General features: G+C 37.5%; 3 protein-coding genes across 3 annotated transcripts; 2 read left to right on the forward strand and 1 right to left on the reverse strand.

Moving 5' to 3' along the window:
- The first annotated feature begins 652 nt into the window (after nucleotides 1-652).
- Nucleotides 653-11,723, forward strand: LOC123318199 (choline O-acetyltransferase). The gene is made up of 4 exons (XM_044904810.1): nucleotides 653-833; nucleotides 5,056-5,247; nucleotides 9,945-11,104; nucleotides 11,160-11,723. Exons 1-4 carry the CDS (start codon nucleotides 666-668, stop codon nucleotides 11,701-11,703), a joined length of 2,064 nt encoding a protein of 687 aa, XP_044760745.1. The 5' UTR covers nucleotides 653-665; the 3' UTR covers nucleotides 11,704-11,723.
- A 2,947-nt stretch (nucleotides 11,724-14,670) lies between these two features.
- Nucleotides 14,671-16,725, reverse strand: LOC123318206 (saccharopine dehydrogenase-like oxidoreductase). The gene has a single exon (XM_044904821.1). It carries the CDS (start codon nucleotides 16,666-16,668, stop codon nucleotides 15,361-15,363), a length of 1,308 nt encoding a protein of 435 aa, XP_044760756.1. The 5' UTR covers nucleotides 16,669-16,725; the 3' UTR covers nucleotides 14,671-15,360.
- Nucleotides 16,726-17,333: 608 nt separating this feature from the next.
- On the forward strand, nucleotides 17,334-18,626 carry LOC123318414 (saccharopine dehydrogenase-like oxidoreductase). The gene has a single exon (XM_044905026.1). The coding sequence runs from the start codon at nucleotides 17,334-17,336 to the stop codon at nucleotides 18,624-18,626; it is 1,293 nt and encodes a 430-aa protein (XP_044760961.1).
- Nucleotides 18,627-18,924: the final 298 nt, after the last annotated feature.

Below are 18,924 nucleotides of genomic sequence, written 5' to 3' on the forward strand. Positions count from 1 at the left end.
TTTTGAAGCTTGCAGTCCAATTTTTCACGGTCGCATACGAAGAACATTGATCACCAAGGGTATTAAGCATATCATCGTAAATCTGCTCACGTCTTAACCCTTTAAATACAGGTACTTGACAATGGCTCGATACTCCAATATTTCGATTTTCCCAATTTCGGTGGACATCTTCTTTCTTTTAATTTATTGCGTAACTCTGGTTTACTTTTTTGACCTCAAACTTCACACTGACACTTCTAATGAGTTATTGTTCGTTGCTATGGTAATGCAATATTTTTTCTATGCATGGAACTGATCTAGGCTAACAAGATATCAATACATCGTCGTTGATTTATCATTCGTTTGATCTTCATCATTCTCTTGATGTAGTTTCCGCTTTAAAAGTTTATCTTCACCCACCTGAAGATGCTACTGCGATAGCGAAACACTCGTCGAGGTTAAATAGCCCAGGTTAGAGTAAATCATGTAATTTAGTTCAAAATCACAATTTTTTTCACGTTAGCCTCGAGAAAAATGCGTTTCCTTTCGTATTCATTCAGTTCCAACACATTCAAACGGCGTTTTCCCAAGATGCGCCTTCTAATGCGCAACAAACGCCGTAGCATTCTCCAGTTGTGACAGTTGCTTCGGCCATTTGTCGCAGAGTCCGGTCGCGACCAAAGAAAATGTGCACTTTTCCGCAGGCCGTCTACGAAAACAGGACGATATGCAAATTCCGTTGTGGGAAATCGCACTGGGTTCGTTTCAGGACCTTCAGAAGGCCCGTTTTGCCGATAAAGAGATTGGCACGACGTTTCCTGGGGAAGGAACCGACCTGCACGCAGCACATCGGAGTAGGTTCGAACAGATCGATAAAGCTACGCCGCTCATGTAATATGAATGTTGTTTGGGGTTAACCTAGCTTTCCTGCACGACTTCTATAAGGAATCTGTTTCATTTCCTCCCAGATTCGTTGTTTATTTGTTGTAACACCTCGCACTTCTGCTGAAATAGCAACATGAAGAATTTTCGTCGAGGAGGAGGTTGTGTTGCTCTGGGGAGGTCAAATAAGATCGAAACCATGGGCAGAATCCACTCTCCCTTGACGGAATGGTCTCTCTGTTGATATTTTGAGTGTTGTTGGTTGGTTAGTTGGATTTAGATCATGGCATTTGTTGATTTTTCATCAATAATGAATGTTATGTATCTGAATTGATTTCCTTTATTATACAGGGTGAGTGTTTGACTCTTAAAAAAACTAGAGACCAAAAGAAACACTTTTTTCTTTCAACATTTTTTCCGAATCGTCTTGGTTCAAAAGATACAGGGTGTTGAAAACCATAAAAATGTTATTTTTAGTTCTATCTCACACAGTTTTATCGAATGAAATTAATTTCGGAATATAGTTTTTCATTTATTTGATTAATCTTTTTCGAACACAAGGTATCATCCACGTCTTCCAGTTTTCTCATTTTGACCATTACGTACCATAAAAATACCAAATATTCAAAGAACCCAACTCTTGAAACTAATTTGGATTCTAGCTGGTGAATATTTGAACGTTTTGTAACATAAAAGTATCCCTCATATTTTTTCGTATAATACGCTGTTTTCGAGTAATTTGATGTTCAAAATTTGAAGAGTATTTGTGAAATTTGAAAAATGGGGTACTCTGGCTAAATACAACTCTGCTTAAAAGATCCACACATGTCACTGATTTAGCTAGTTATTCTGAAGGTGATTTGGTTTTTCCTGGGCTGGCACATCTCATTATGAAAACTTAAAATGCTATATCTTTTTATCAGGGCTGAATCAGAGAAAATGGTATACGAAAAAAGTGTTTCTTTTGACCTCAAGAATCTATTGTTAAAATATTTGTACGAGTCAACTACTCACCTCTAGTTTTTCATTGATCCCACCCACATCTTTCAGATTTCTCGTTATGAACATAAAATACCAGAAACTCAAAGAACTTGACTCTTAAAAGTAACTTTAACGCTCTCTCCATATTGAATATTTGACCATTCTGGAGAATGGCTGAATGCAACTCTGTTTGAAAGATCCACAGATGTGTAGTGTCATAGATTAAACATTTGTTACTCTGAAGGGGATTTTGATATTCCAGGGGTGGCTTAGCTCTTTATGAAAACTCAAAATAGCTGTATCTTTTTATCTAGACCGAATAGGAAAAAATTGTTTAGGAAAAATAAAAGTTTGTTTTGATATTGAGCGTATACTATTGAAATATATAATATGTACAATTCACCTGGAATTCTCATTGGAATCGATTCAAATAACATCCAGTATCGCCTATAAGCTTCTATATGCATCAAAAAACACCAAATATTATATGTCTAAGCTATATATTTGGCCTCAGCTTTCATCGGTCCTTATTGAAGATGGAGCAGCAGCTCCAATCGGAAAATCATCAAGGAATTCCCTCCATTTCTGGAGTGATTAATTTTCGCAAGTGTTCCCACGCAAAGGTATCCACTTTCATCCGTTAATGGAAAAGTTTCAGAATTTTCCCTCTTCTCTCTCTCAGCTTTCTTTTCGCCCTCTGTATACGGTTACCTTTGATATGCATAAGGCGAAAATAACAGAGTTGTCAGAGCCCGAACGGTCCCCCCAAAACTTTTCCTAATTCAGTTTCGGAATCATCCATATATTCATGTTTAGGGGGGAAGCTATGGATTGCAACGATGTGGAAATGGCTGGAGGAAGAGGTAAAGCACCAATTAACAAGCTGTGAATCATCCAGAACTTTGCGTCGACTAGTTAATTGGGGTGTTTTGCGTGCAATTTTCATCATGAAAGAAAGGTTACGTTCGCTGTGATGATCAATAAGCTGAAAAAAAAAATAATAAGGCCAGTCTCTAACTCATCGAAGATCTACTCGGATTGAAGAGTAGATACGAGGATATATTGGAAAATTCTTAGCCTACTATAGAGCCAAACAAAATTTCAATGTCGAAATATTTTATTACTCAACATATTCTCCTCTTAATTGGATACATTTATTACAGCGAACCTGCAACGTCTCTACACCTTTCAAAAAAAATGTTTCTTCTTGCTCTGCAAACCAGACCTCCACAGCTTTTATTACCTCCTCGTTGGAAGAAAATTTACGACCTTTTAAACTTTTTTTCAGTTTAGGAATGAGATTGAGCCAAATCTGGTGAATAAGGGGGGTGTTCTAGAAATTCAAACCCTAAATCACAAATTTTTTGCATGGCAACATGAGATTTGTGTGCAGGGGCGTTGTCCTGCAAAAACAAAACACCTTTAGATAGCTTTCCGCGTCTTTTCTCTTTAATTTTTTCCCGTAGAGTGGTCAGTAATGTCGAATAGTAATCTCCGGTTATTGTTCTACCCTTATCCAAAAAATCAATCATGATAACTCCATGGCACTCCCAAAAAACTGAAGCAAGAACTTTTCCAGCAGATTTTTGGACACGAAACTTCTTAGGTCTTGGAGAACCAGGGTGTCGCCATTCCATCAATTGTTACTTTGTTTCTAGATCTCAGAAATGTACTCAAGTCTCATCCATAGTAAAAATTCGGTTTAAGAAGTCTACATCGTTTTCAAATCGAGCACAGATCGGACGCGATGCTTCTACCCTTGCACGCTTTTGGTCAACATTCAAACATTTGGGGATTCATTTTGCAGCAATTTTTCTCATGTCCAAATTGACGTGAACTATATGATGAACGCGTTCGTATGAAATATTCAGTGCTTCATATATCCGTTTTAGCCCATTTCGACGGTCTGATAAAATCATGTAATGAACGGCATCGACATTTTCAGGGACTGACACAGAAACTGGCCTTCCCGATCGGTCATCATCTTCAATGGAAAATTTACCTCTTTTGAAGCTTGCAGTCCAATTTTTCACGGTCGCATACGAAGGACATTGATCACCAAGGGTATTAAGCATATCTTCGTAAATATGCTTACCTCGTAACCCTTTTAAATACAGGTACTTGATGATGGCTCGATACTCCAATTTTTCGATTTTCACAATTTCGATGGACATCTTCTTTCTTTCAATTCATTGCCTAACTCTGGTGTTCTTTTTTGACCTCAAACTTCACACTGACACGTCTAAAGAGTTATTGTTCGTTGCTATGGTAAAGCAATATTTTTTTATGCGTGGAACTGGTCTAGGCTAACTAGCTATCAATACATCTTCGTAGATCATTTTATGGGTAACTGGACTAACAATGAGTCACAAGAATCCTCAAAGGATATTGACGTGTTTTCAAGTAGATTGTGTGATTCTGAAGGTTGACTAACAACAGACGGCTGTACTTCTAACCCAAGTATAGACGGAAGTGATCAATACGAAAAAACCCGTGAAGTATGCGATCTAAAAACGACCAGAAGGTTACATGCGAACGCAACATTTAGCAACCCCACTTTGAAGGGTCCTGTGTATAAAGAACCTTCATTAGGTCCACTGTATATAAGTTTGCTGACGTGACCCAAGGTTCTTTGGGATCACGCGAGGTTTCCTTTCTTGAGAATGGAAGTGCATGTCATCGAAAGTTATACTTGGTTGTACAGGTTGAGTCTGTATCTTTTAAACCGAGCCGATTTAGAAAAAATTGTAAAGGAAAAGAGTGTTTCTTTCGATCTCAAGCTTCTACTGTTGAAATATTTGTACGAGTCAAAGAATCATCCTCTAGGTTGAATCTTTTTGGAGGAAAGAGTTCCTTAGTCTCATCAATTCTTGTCCAATAACCCCTAAACTTGAAAGCTACGAGTCAGATACATGAGAATCATGAAATATATTTTGAGACCTTTGAGTCAATTCAGATTGGTGCAGGATTAACTCTATTACTATTTGGTCCCAACATTCCCAAGACTCTGGGTCGAAAGTGAGCAAGGTTTAAGAGCCCCTAAAACTGCATTTTCGTTCCCCCATTCAGAATAATTCAAAATGAGTCCAGAGAAAAGGGGGGCAAAGAAATTCGACTGATAAATTGAAAATACTTACCTAGACACGAAAATTATGAGTTTTCGAACAAGCTGCATATATTGCGAGTGAAATCATCAACTTTCTCCATTTACAGTTGGTTCGTCTTCCAAAGCTACCTCTCCCTCTGCTGGAGCAGACTCTGGCCAAGTACGAGAAAACCATGCAGCCTCTCCTGGATGAGAAGGGACAGATGAAACTGAGGAACATCATAAGGGAGTTTGGGGAGAAGCTGGGTCCTCGGCTACAACTCTATCTTCTCGAACAACAGAGATTGAAGGAGAACTGGGTAAGAAAGAAAAAATAGTTAATTTTTATGAACAGAACCATTCTTGCATGGGCTAGTGAAATTTTTCAGTGAACAAATATTCTTATTCATATCTAGGATCTTGGATGGGGTAGCTTCATATTTTCCTTCAACTGATCGTTGTTAACAGAGGTCGACCTTTATTTACACAATGACTTCAATATGTTGAAGTTGAGGCTAAAACTAAAAGTGCCTAGGTAGGTTCAAGTTTCAGACCTGTAACTTCAGAGACAAAAAAGATTATGAGAACTTTTCTAAATCATCAAAATCTCAATTTTTTGCTGATAACTCGAGAACGAAGAATGGCAGGAGGCTACGGTTTTCACATTCTCTGTTTCTCTGAAAAACATATCGACAATGTGTCATATTTTTCTTCTAGCTGTCATCCCCTCAGTAGACAACGAATTCTGCCCACCCTGTACACATTCTCAATGATTAGCTCATCACATTGGGCTAGGTTATAGTCGAGCATTCAATCCATCGAAAATCAATGACACACAAGACAACCTGACCCCCTAACAAGCTCTCCTACTACCGCTTCAGTTTACTTTCCGAATCGGTGATCAAACAATTTTCATAGTTAACAAGATCGGGGCATGGGGGAACCTGGAATATCTCGCTTGGCTGCCCAAAACTCACACGGACGGTGTACAGTAATTGGGGAGTCAGGGAAAGCATCCCCTTGTCGCCTACCTCCCTATCCCGGCTTCCACGAGGGATTAAAATTGTCCCCCTTATTTGGAGGCGCTTATTAAACTTTATATGCCGTACTGATTACACGCGGATTACGTTTGTGTGCTTCTGATGTTATCTAGCTAGAGAACGTTGCCTAGGACGAGAGATAGGTTTGCGAAAACATCGGTAATAAACGAAATAAGTTCATTTTTATACATATATAACATCCATTGATATAAAAATCAACAACTTACACGATCTAAATCGAAGTAGCTAACCTTAATGTTGCATATTTCGCATATTGCGGTCATGAAAGAGGAGGTGTGGAAACGTTCGACTATACAGGGTCTTTCACGAGGAACCTCACCCATATTTATACGGGAAACTACTGAACGTATTTTCATGAAATTCAGCACTTATAAGTATTTCACGATGCTGATGAAATCTAAAATATTTTCAAGGCATGAGCACCTCCGGTTTTTCCGGAAATGACGTCAACTTCCGTTTTTCAAATTAGAACACCATTTTTTTATTGCAGAAATAGATTCCTTAGAAAATTTCAAGTTATTTTGATGTAACATTTTTCAGTTTTGGTTGGAAAATTTTCTCTGAGCGGGAAAATTCGAAAAAAAAATCGAAAATAGAGCTCCGCTGAAACAAGAATAACTTCGAGGATTTTGGATGGAAAATTTTCATTTTTGGGATTTTTCAAGATGTAAGATTGATGTATCCACTTTAAAAATCGAAATCGCGATTCATGATACAGGGGGTGAAAAAATCGCTTTCAAAGTTAGGGATGACAAAATCGTGAAAAATCAATTTTTTCAAATTAGAACCCCATTTTTTTATGGCAGATATTGAATCTACGTTAAAAAATATTGTGAGTGTATGCATCACACCCTTGCCCTAAAATGGATATTTTCTGAGTTATTCACAAAAAACTGTTTTTCGTCTTGAATTTTCAGCTATTTCTTTTCCCTTCACACCAAAAAGATGAAATTTTCAGGAACTGTTATTTGAACCATGCTGTAGATCCGACATTTCTCAAGTTTGTCATGGTTCTGTTAATGGTATCTCTCGTTGGTCTGGGTCGGTCAGGAAACCTCTCAATGAACAGTCGAATTGTCCTATCTACAACTTTATTACATTCTCCATGAAGTAGAATGAGATTTAAATAATCTTCATCAGGCATAGTGATCGATTTTATAACTTAATACGAATTATCACCAAATTAATAGTAAACACAAAATGCTACTGAATAAAGAGGAATTTGGCAGATGTAATTAATGATATCTATCATTAAAAAAAAAGAATGTAAAACATGGTAAGTTTTTGCATATGGTTCATAAGGAATTATTTATTTATCACTGGAGAGAAAACCGATGGCCGATTAGTTGAAATAAAGAGGTTTCCGATACAAATTCGAATCAATATTCGCCATCTATTTAGGAACAACCTGTAACTTTTTTCTCTTGCATATTAGGGTAGTAAAATCTAAAACATGGTTTAAGTAAGTGAAAATTTCATCTTTTTGTCGTGAAGGGAAAAGAAATAGCTGAAAATTCAAGACGAAAAACAGTTTTTTGTGAATAACTCAAAAAATATCCATTTTAGGGCAAGGGTGTGATGCATACACTCACATTATTTTTTAACGTAGATTCAATATCTGCCATAAAAAAATGGGGTTCTAATTTGAAAAAATTGATTTTTCACGATTTTGTCATCCCTAACTTTGAAAGCGATTTTTTCACCCCCTGTATCATGAATCGCGATTTCGATTTTTAAAGTGGATACATCAATCTTACATCTTGAAAAATCCCAAAAAAAAAAAATTTTCCATCCAAAAACCTCGAAGTTATTCTTGTTTCAGCGGAGCTCTATTTTCGATTTTTTTTTCGAATTTTCCCGCTCAGAGAGAATTTTCCAACCAAAACTGAAAAATGTTACATCAAAATAACTTGAAATTTTCTAAGGAATCTATTTCTGCAATAAAAAAATGGTGTTCTAATTCGAAAAACGGAAGTTGACGTCATTTCCGGAAAAACCGGAGGTGCTCATGCCTTGAAAATATTTTAGATTTCATCAGCATCGTGAAATACTTATAAATGCTGAATTTCATGAAAATACGTTCAGTAGTTTCCCATATAAATATGGGTGAGGTTCCTCGTGAAAGACCCTGTATAGCTCATTTCTGAGCAATCATATATTTACTCACTCATCTCTGAATGTTGTTTTGCTCCTCGTTCGACAAGTTGTTCAAATTAAGGCGAAGTCAAAGCAAATTTTCCGAACTTTATCTGTCTTGGAGTAGTATATACAGGATGTTTTCAAAGGTGAGGCTTTTTTTTGACAGAAGGTAGGTAGAACTCATCAGATAAGTTGCTTAACAAAAAATTGTCCATATAAAATATACAAGATGGCTGAGATACAACCCCTAGAACAAAATTTCATTGAATGTCAAGTACGGGACTGTGGACGGTGACTCCAGCATCGCAAAAACGAAACAAATGGTTCAGTACCGGCCAAAATCGAGCAATTTGGGATACCCTGTATACCTCGGTTAACACCCCTGTCAAACTTACGTAGAACCTCAAATCTATCACGACAAATTCGACGAAACCATCGACTCTCACCATATCGATTCTGGCCTCAGCAATAAATCTATCAATTCCCCATATTCCAGGTGAGAATGAGACCGCGTTCCGGACGTGCGTAAAATGATGAACGATGGAAACATCGTCCCCATCCCCGGGGAAGACGGGAGAGCAAACAGCGCACTTGCCAGCCCCTCAGGGGGATTAAAAATTATAATTGGATTGCGTGGGACTCCCAGAATAAATATCGTCAGTTTGCTCTTTGCTACGCACCCTTGGACGCTTAATGCCGAACGTAAATTCGGTATTCATCAAAATATTTGAGCATAAATCCTCCAAGATTTCCCCCAGGTCCCCTTCTGGAAGGAGGACCATCGATCACCTTGTATAAGAAGATGGGAATTCTACGAACTTCGCACTTTCACCCGAAAAACTTTCTCGCTCTGGATAACGACACATTTCCAATAAAGAACCGATGAACTTTGAATTTTTCGTCATAAACGTTCCTAATTCATTTATTTTTCAAAAACAGCTGGCACATTATCTTCAGAAAGTGCAATTTGGAGAATGGCTAGTATTTTAATATCTTGCAACGTTTGCTTTCGTAATTTAGGCGTTTTTTTTTCTCTGTTTCAAATTATACAAGGGAAATTCAGTTCTTGGCTCATTAATTACATATTTCAATGAACATATGTCCCAATAATGGTTTAAAAGTGTTATACCACTTCGCATCCAACAGATGGCGTCCATCGTATCAATACTTAAAGAGTACGCTACATCATCCCATAAGAATGAGAATTTATACCTCCCAATCATACGTTCATCTTCTGCTCCTGCAGAATGATGATCTATCATTTACGTTTTCTCTTACTACACGCATAATCAAAAACCCTGACTAACCATCAGTCGGTTCTACTCGTGGTAAACGACGTCAAGGTTCAAGCTGTCGCACTTAGTATTAAGTTAGTTCATAAAATCGGAAACTTGATTGTGATTGAATGTGATAATGTCTATTTTCCCTAAAGTACGGGAAAGTCGACTGTATATATTGAAAACTTTTTTGACTTTTTGGTTAATTAGGTTAGGGCTCGTTAGGTAGGGATCTAGTTTTAGATTATGATAAAGATAGCTTGGATTTTAACACCAGATGTCGCCGAAGAGGTATCTTGTAAGAGAGAACGTTGACATCGAAAAATAAACAAAATAGTTCTTGGTCCCAATGAATCACTTAAACTTAAAGTTGATTGGAAATTTACATTGAAAAGGGTTTGAAAGAATCTTGAGATTCCTTCACCCCAGAAATGGAATAATAAAGAACTGATCAAAACTCAACAGTAGAAACACCCGATGCATCTAAATTGTTGAATATAAGATTAAGACACATAATTTACATCTACACCTTCGTTTCAGGCTTACGACTACTGGTTAAACGACATGTACCTGAAAAACCAAAACGCTCTTCCGGTAAACTCCAACCCTGGCATGGTTTTTCCGCCTAGAAAATTCACCACCATCTTGGACATAGCAAGATTCGCATCCAGACTCCTAGAAGCTGCACTAGACCACAAGGCGATACTGAACAGAAGAGATCTACCAGTAGAAAAAGCAACTTCCAGAGAACCAGGACAACCACTCTGTATGGCGCAGTATTATAGAATCTTAGGGTCTTGTAGGATACCCGGAGAATACGGGGATTCCCAGTATATAAGCCCCAAACCAGCTCCTAACGAAATGGTTAACGAACACGTCATAGTAATTTGTAGAAGTCAATTGTATTGTGTTCCAGTGCAAGCTTGTGACAGGGGAAGGTTGTCCGAAGATGAGTTATGCTCTCAGCTTCTACACATACTAGATGACGCACCTTGCCTCAACAATCCACCTCCTGTGGGTCTCCTAACTGGTTGGAAAAGACCATTGTGGGCGGAAGCCAGAGCTTCCTTAGCGCACGATGAAAGAAACAGGAGGAACTTGGACCTCATAGCTAAATCATTACTAGTGATATGTTTGGATGAAGCTCTTCCTCCAAGCTTCAACTGTCGCCTCCACAGGGGCGCCAAGGGTCACTCTGCAGGTAACCGAGATGAGGCCAACTTATCAGCCCAGATGCTCCATGGTGGCGGCAGCGGCTTCAACTCTGCCAACAGATGGTTCGATAAGACCATACAAATCATAATATCAGGAGATGGAGCCTGTGGTCTCTGCTACGAACACTCGTCAGCCGAGGGAGTCACCGTCATCAACCTCATGGAGAAGCTTTGGGATTACGCCGATAGTAAGATGGGAGAGAATGACGTTCCCGCCTCGTCCATCGCTCATCTACCGCCTCCAGAAAGACTGGAGTGGAATCTCACGAAAGAGGACTACGCGAATATGGAGGAAGCTGCCAAGTTCCTGGATAATCTCGTGAAAGATCTGGATTTCCAAGTCTTCAGGTTCAACAACTACGGGAAAAATTTCATCAAGTCCTGCAACGTCAGTCCTGACGTTTATATCCAGTTGGCTTTGCAGCTGGCCTATTATAGGTTGTATGGAAAGTTGACTGCCACTTACGAAAGCGCTTCTACCAGAAGGTGAGTTTCTTATTCCATTTCCAGACCTAGAGAATGTCTCTTTTTATCGTTTTAGATTTGCCTTGGGGAGGGTTGACTGCATTCGTTCAGCTAGTCCAGAAGCTCTGGCCTGGGTCACTGCCATGTCCCAGTTGAAGGAAGATGACATGCTCAACAAGAAAGTAACCTTCCATCTAGTCAGTGACGAGGAGAAGTTGAAACTTTGGAATGAGGCGGTCATGCAGCAAACCAGGGAGATGGTGGATAACATCCTAGGACAAGGTATCGATATCCACCTTTTAGGGCTCAGGGAAGCAGCCAGGGAGACTTCGCCACACGCCAATTACCCCCTCCCTGAAATATTCACGGATGGTTCTTATAGGTTGGCCAATAAGTTTTTGTTGAGTACCAGCCAGGTCTCCACCAGTGGTGATAGTTTCATGGGATACGGTCCTGTGGAGCAGAATGGATATGGCGCTTCTTACAACCCCAAAGCTGATTGTATTATTTTTTGTCTTTCCGCCTTTTGGTCTTCGGAAGTGACCAGTACTTCCAGGTTTGCCCAGGCCCTTGAAGAAAGTCTGAATATGATGCAAGCCCTTCTTACTAGACCCCAATAAAAATAGTAAAGAACAAATTATACATATCAGACGACTATAATAATTTGCACATTGTATGAAGACTACTCTATAAAGAGTATCTCTTGAAACCTTAGAAATTGTTCATTTCGCAAAGAAAAGTTTTAAGAAGAGGATAATAAAATAATTTTTCGAATAAATCACAGGTATTTATTGAAAATTTTAATTAAATTGTGAATAAGTCGATGAGATTATATTTATTTATTTCTTGATGGAAATTCTCAATTTGAATGAACATTATACTGTTAATAACTGTACATTTTATTCCACTGTTAATTATTTATTTATATTCATTGTTGAATCGAATTTTCTATGTTTAAAATAAGTTGTTACAACTTTGTATATTTCTTTTAAAAGTGTTAAAAATATATAAAGATAAATCATTATTTATAATCTATATTAAATGTTATCAAATAATTTTTGGCATATTTCGCGAATTTAAATATTTTATTTATCGCCCAAACTTGACACATATCAGAAAACTTGTCAATATAAAATATACTGCAGCGACCGAATTTTTTCGATTTGTAAATTTTCCTATACACTGATTGATATTTTCAGTAATCGATGTTGTTATAGAATACTATTGGAAGAAGTAGATGGGATGTAAAAAAATTGTTGACATAATAAAAAAAAATATCATTGTTAAGATGTTGAATGTTAAGAATGATATGAGAGAAAGCATTATGTATATTTAGTTGATCGATATTATTATTCATACAACAATTTTTCTATCGTTTAAAAAAAATGGGAAAATCTCTGTTTATTATGCATATTTGGATAAAGGAATGTATTATCTTGCCCATTCTTCAGTCACTGTAGGTTCAAACATTTAAATGTTTTTTTCGAATTCACATTTTTTTAATGGGAATTTATTCCTTTTTGCTTATTTTCAAGAAAATATTGAAGACTTAATTGACGATCAGTATTTTGATCTTAAATTAAGTGTTTGAGGAATGGGCCCTTCAGAATCAATTTCCATATTTATGTCTATATTCGTTACGTATTAAATCGTTTATAAATGTATAGATAGTTGGTAGTGATTTATTTTTTATTTATTGTACAAAAGTTATTAGAAAGTCGTGTATTAGCAATATATAATATGAAATAACGTATCGTTATAAAACACAAGCTCGTTTATATTTTCAAGTGTTTAATATTTATTAATCACATATCAATAATCAATAACTGACCATTTGTAATCATATCGATATTATTGTACTTACGCTTTTTTTGTGATGACTCTGCTGATACAGCTTTAAAAATTATTAGACGGACTTTTCGTTATTTCTGTTCGAAGATCTCAAATAAATACCTACACGAGAAGAAACGCAACAAATTTCCATAAAAATACACTTGGGAAAAAAATTGAGGGATCAAAAAAGAATTTAAAATTTTCAGGTGATTTTCAACAGACTGTAACTCGAAAAAAATCATCGTTGTCATTTTCAACAATATTGTAAGTTTTTTCCAAAAACTAACAAGAAGACACTTGAAGCTAAAATTTCCTTTTTTTAAAATCACTCTACGATGATTTTTCTCCAAGTTGCAGCCTATCGAAAATCACCTAAAAATTTTAATTTCTTCCCTTTTTCCCTTAATTTTTTCCAGTAGTGTACCTAAATCATTTCGTTATATTTTCGATGTAAAATACTTGTAGGTATGTTCAAGTACACAACGATATAACTCAGGCCCTCCTGGTAAATAACATTGCACTGAGTATAGTTCAATAGACCCGAAACCATGGTCTGCCATTTCGTTAGATTTTTTTAAGAGTTGTCGTTGTGCTTTTCCGATGTTGTTGTCGAGTATCGGTTTAAAAAAATCGTATAAAAAAATGTTTTCTATCAAATCTGAATCCGCTGTATACTTTTCGAGAACTTTGTGTTCTTTCTGTTCACACTACTCGCAAAAAAAAAACGCTTTGGGTGTAAAACGTATCGATAAGTATAGATAAAGCTATGTGAATACATAAATGGAGCCCGTACAGTATATTCTTGTCCATATATCGCGTAGACATAAACGGGTGATAGAATTTTAGATGGTTGAGTCCGCTGTATTTTATACTCTTCGAAATTTTATTTTCGCATATCATGTGCTAGTGTGCGAGCCAGTTATTTTTCGAAATACGTCGAATTAAATTGAAATACCGAATTTGTCAGTGTAGAACTAAGTGATAGAATGCCAAATCAATTGATTCTGAGATTGGATAACTTCAAATTGAGCGAAAACAAAATTGATATGGTGTCATTAAATTGTTCATTCTTCTGCGAGTATCCAATGTCAATAATCCATCATATATTTGTTACCATTGATTCCTAATTACTGAAATATGTGATTTCAATTCTCAAGCATATCTCTTGATGGAATTGTCTCAAGAAAGTATTAATATTAAAATGCATTGTGATAGAACTTTTGAAAATGTATGTATGTAAATAAAATTTCGAAAATTCGTTTGTGTATTCCTTCCAATACTATAGAATATTAGAGAAATTCGAGTTAAATTCCATATGTTGCCAATTTTGAATTCCGATATCGCGTTTTATCGCAAATACTGACCCTGTAAGATCAACCGGTACTGACTAATTTGCGATCTTAAGACGCTGATAATCGCTAAAGAAACAATTTTTTCATAGAAAAATCATTCAACAACATAATGACGGAATGTTTCCTTGATAAGGTAGGCTTAATCTTTAGGTTCACATCCAGAATATATTATTCTCATTTTCTAATTATTTCTCAAAACAAATCGTTCAGAATAGTCCGATAAACCACCAAAGTGCTACAGTCCTAGAATAGATTGCTGTAAAGTTTATTTCAGATTATTGTTCATATTTTTCTCTGGAACCGTTATGGTAAAAAAAAAATTATACATATACCATTGTATTTTAAATCAGTATTATATGAACCTTGCTGATAATGATTTCAGAGACTTAGATATACAGGGTGTTTCAATTGGAAGAGACAACCTTTATTAATTTAACCATGCACACAGAGTAAACTGTTTTACAATAAAATGATTTCGAAAGTTGAAGCATATATGCACTTGATGGCTATTTTAAGTGAATTGACTGAACTACAAATAATCGAAATGACGTATTTTTATACTTTAATTCAATTATATTTATCTGAAGCTATTTTTTACGTCACAGCAGACACCTACAAAACGTTATCTGTTAATTATCCATAATATTGATGCAAAATATTTGTCAATAATTCATTCAGATCTCAGTTTAACTCTAATAAGAAAACAAGGAATTATTGAAGTTATATAACTGTGTTTTTCACGCTTTAAAAATACTGAGTGAGTACCTAAAAAGTAGGGCGAAGTATGTAGAGTCAATTTTCATGTTGCTGTTCTAAAAAGGATCCCTTTGAGAATGCAAACTAGCTAGTACAGTTCCTACTAAGCAGTCGAATCATCAAAAACAGTGCTAGAATAGAACACAGGGTGTTCTCAAAGGTGAGAGCTTTTTCTGACAGAAGGTACAAGTCATCGAAATAATATGTAGTGGTAAAAGTTGAAAGCCTTCAACCTACAAACTTCTATAGCCTTATTATTATGTTTTTAGAGACATTGCATGACCACGTTTCATCCACTATGGGTACTCTAATCTGTTGGATGGTTAAATACACTATTCATAATTTATTTTTGATATATTTCCCCCTGAGTGTTTTTTTCCCGACCAATTCGAATTTCAGTCCATTCTCATGCAGTTTCTGTATCAAGGTAGTTCCAGAAAGTAAAACACCAGGGGTGAGAACACCCTTTCTCCTTGGAAAATTTTGAGGTTCCACCATTAACAAGACGCCGGACAAAACCAAGCACAAACTCGTCAAGTTATACCCCGTGTTATAACCCTTAATTCTAGCCACTATTTCAGTGTCCGGTTCACGTATCTCATGGTCTTCCACCCTCTCCCATCCTTTGCCAACCAACGTCAACGAGCACCAATTGTTGTCCAGTTTTTCCTCCTTGGGTTCTTCACCTCCAAAAACACCTCCGGTAAAAAAGGATGGATGTTGAAATAGCATATTCCTACCCCATTGGAACTTGCTGAAGGTTAGCAGAATGGCACCACTGATCACGAAGAAGATTATGTGGAAAATATTGGTAAACATGAAGTAAGAAGCGATTTGAATGGGTCTCTTCTTCGTCTCCTTCTGGATGTATTGTTGGGTCCTCAGCATCACTGAGAGGTCTGCTGAAGGTGATGGAACAGCCCAGCCTTCTTCTACTTTAGGCCTGAAAGGAACTATTTTAGGTTGTAGCTTTGGTGTGAGTACCGGCAACCAATTTTGTTGCCTCTTCCTTAAATCTTTGAGCTCCCTGCTGTTCGCCAACAGATCTATTATGGAATTCCAAGTGGAGGTGTTGAAATCTGGTCCAGGAAGGCCATGTTTATCTGTGCCATACCTCAAATAGGTTTCCACGGAATTCAATAAACCGTTGAAGTTCTCTTGGAGGAAAATTACACCCATTTCATACGCCACAGAGTCGAAACCACACGAATTACAGACGTAAATCTTGGCTTTCTTAGCTTCCTCGTCGTAGTCTAACTGTACCTTCTCTATGAAGTTAGGTTCGGCGCTGAGGTCTAAATAATGCGTCCCATGTTCTATACAAGCCTTGACCACAACCTCACCTAGCTGTCTCAGAGGTCCACAGAAGTTCAACACGATCTTCGTTTGCTTCACCAGTTCATGGATTGATTCAGCGTCTGTCATATCTGCGAAGAGCACTGGTGTTTGAAGGATACTTTCATCATTTGTATCGGTGTGGAGTTGTTTGAGTATCTGACGAATCTGTGTGGTGTTTCTTCCAGCAACTGCCCAAAGGATACCAACATCGTATTTTGAGGTGATTTCGAACATATTCTTCAAACCGTATCTTCCAACAAGGCCGGTTACACCGAAAAGTATGATATCGAATTTTTTCTCGGACATATCTGATTGAAGTTATGGGTGAACACTTTGATGCACTATTCTGGAATCATCTCAACCTGACCTTTATATAATTCATAGTAACGCAACTGAATTGGGTATTATTTATAGACTTTATCGAGGGAAATTAATTAAGAAACTGCTGCATATTTAAAAAAAATCAAAAATGATATGATAGAGTTGGCAAAAAGAATCCCCAAGCAACAACTGGAAAACCTTGTGTTTGTTTATGGTGGATTATTCGATGAAGAAGAAATATAACTTGATAAATCCGTACTTCTAGGAAACACAGAAACAAGATAGATTGGGAAATTCCATTGGCAAGAACTTATTTGTTTCCTGGGAAATACATATACAATACTCAACTAATGTAATACTTGGTTGGTCCTCCACGAGGGTTTGTAACACTCTAAATAATGCAATATCGTTAAAAATTTTCCGATACATGCAAAAATCCCGAAAACTCTTCGCTTAATATTAGAAATGAGTTATTTATGTTCATATTTCGCTACTCTGATAACAATTCTGGATCCTCCATTTATCTCCCGGGGTCAAGAGCCATCTTCTCATCCGGGTACACTATAAAAAGGATTTGACCAAACTGCAGGTCCTTTGCTCGAGTGACTGCCTCACTAGCGTTTCGTGGTCAACGTTCACAGTGCGTTAAAATGAGTGAAAAACTAGACTTGATCCTCTTCGGCGTGACAGGCCTCGTCGGTCGTTACGGTGTCAGACATCTTTACAAGTTATCCAAAGAAAAGAACCTCACCTTTGGAGTTGCCGGTAGGAACGAGCAGAAGATCAAGAACGTCTTGGTGAAACTGGAGGAAGAAACTGGAGACAAATCCATAGCTAAGATCCCGATCATCCTAGCTGATATGAGCGACGAACAGTCGATCAAGCAGATGACATCGAGATGTAAGGTTCTGATACAATCTTGCGGACCTTTGAGGCAACTTGGTGAAGTCGTGGTCAAGGCTTGCATCGAATCAAGGACTCACTACGTGGACGTCAGCGCTGAAGAGAACTTCATCGATAAGGTAGCCCTTGAATACCAAGAACAAGCCAAAAAAGCTGGTATTTACATGGTGGGATCATGTGGTATCGACTGTATAGCCTACGATCTTGGGGTCCTATACATCCAGAAGAAATTCAGAGGCACTGTTAACTCCGTCGAGACTTATTTGAAGATGGACACTGACGATCCGACCCTCACTGGTCCGAGTTACAACGTGTCTACTTGGAAATCCACCATCGACCTCATGCTAAACAAACGTGAACTCAAAGCTTTACAGGCTAGAATTTTCAATAAAAACATGCCGAAACTCAAGCCAGCCTTAGGCACCAAACACCTCCCCTTCAAACCTTACGTAGAGGACGGTTGGTCCATCCTTCTGACAGGTTCTGACAGGTCCGTGATGATGAGGACCCAACAATACTTGTACGAGGAGAAGAACAAGCGACCAGTTCAGGTACAGACTTATTACATGTTGAAGGCTCTCTGGTACTTGATTTTCTTCGTTATATTCGGACTTATGTTCGCCTTCTTGCTGCCTTTCAAGTTGGGTAGGAAGATTTTGTTGAGGTACCCGGCTTTCTTCACGGGGGGTGTGTTTGGTAACGAGGAACCCTCTCAGGCTATGTGTGAGAACGCCTGGTTCAGGCTGACGTTCGTGGCTAAGGGATGGAAGGATAAAATTGTTGGACCCGATGAGAAATTCAACGAAAAACCTAACCACGGTATGATGCTCCAAGTGAAAGGAAAGAATCCTGGTTATGGAGGTACAGCCCTTTGCTTGGTCCTGGCTGGTGTTATGATAGCCACTCAGGCTGATAAACTGCCGAGCAAACCTGGTGTTTACACCCCTGGTATAGCTTTCGGTGAGACTACCATTGTTGAAGATCTTCACGAAAGAGGTTTGTCGTTTGATGTCCTCAATGAATTCGCCATTTCTTCTTGAATAATTTTATGTTCCTATTTTTTATTTATCAAATAGATTGTAAATAAACCTCCGTTTGGACGATGTTTTGTTTCTTCTCGATCATAATATTTTAGGAGATTTTCTTTACGTTTCTTAATTTTTTAATCAAGAAGTTGGGATGAGTGGTCACTTATTAGATACCAATTTGTAATTGTTTACTGGTATTGTATTATCCTGTTGAAGAGAAGCAATAGAGTGTGGACTGTCAGATTTTCATCGTTGAAGTTACATTTTTCCAAAATTACAAATTTGAATCTGCGATATCTCCTGTTATATT

The sequence above is a fragment of the Coccinella septempunctata genome, chromosome 8 (genome assembly GCF_907165205.1).
Source record: "Coccinella septempunctata chromosome 8, icCocSept1.1, whole genome shotgun sequence".
Lineage (NCBI taxonomy): Eukaryota > Metazoa > Arthropoda > Insecta > Coleoptera > Coccinellidae > Coccinella > Coccinella septempunctata.

Bases quoted from the DNA above. Each gene is read 5' to 3' on its own strand.
- LOC123318199 (XM_044904810.1), top strand. From the start codon at position 666: ATGTGCACTTTTCCGCAGGCCGTCTACGAAAACAGGACGATATGCAAA. The intron at 834-5,055 runs GTAGGTTCGAAC...CTCCATTTACAG, and splicing joins CCTGCACGCAGCACATCGGA to TTGGTTCGTCTTCCAAAGCT. The intron at 5,248-9,944 runs GTAAGAAAGAAA...CCTTCGTTTCAG, and splicing joins AGAGATTGAAGGAGAACTGG to GCTTACGACTACTGGTTAAA.
- LOC123318206 (XM_044904821.1), bottom strand. From the start codon at position 16,668: ATGTCCGAGAAAAAATTCGATATCATACTTTTCGGTGTAACCGGCCTT.
- LOC123318414 (XM_044905026.1), top strand. From the start codon at position 17,334: ATGAGTGAAAAACTAGACTTGATCCTCTTCGGCGTGACAGGCCTCGTC.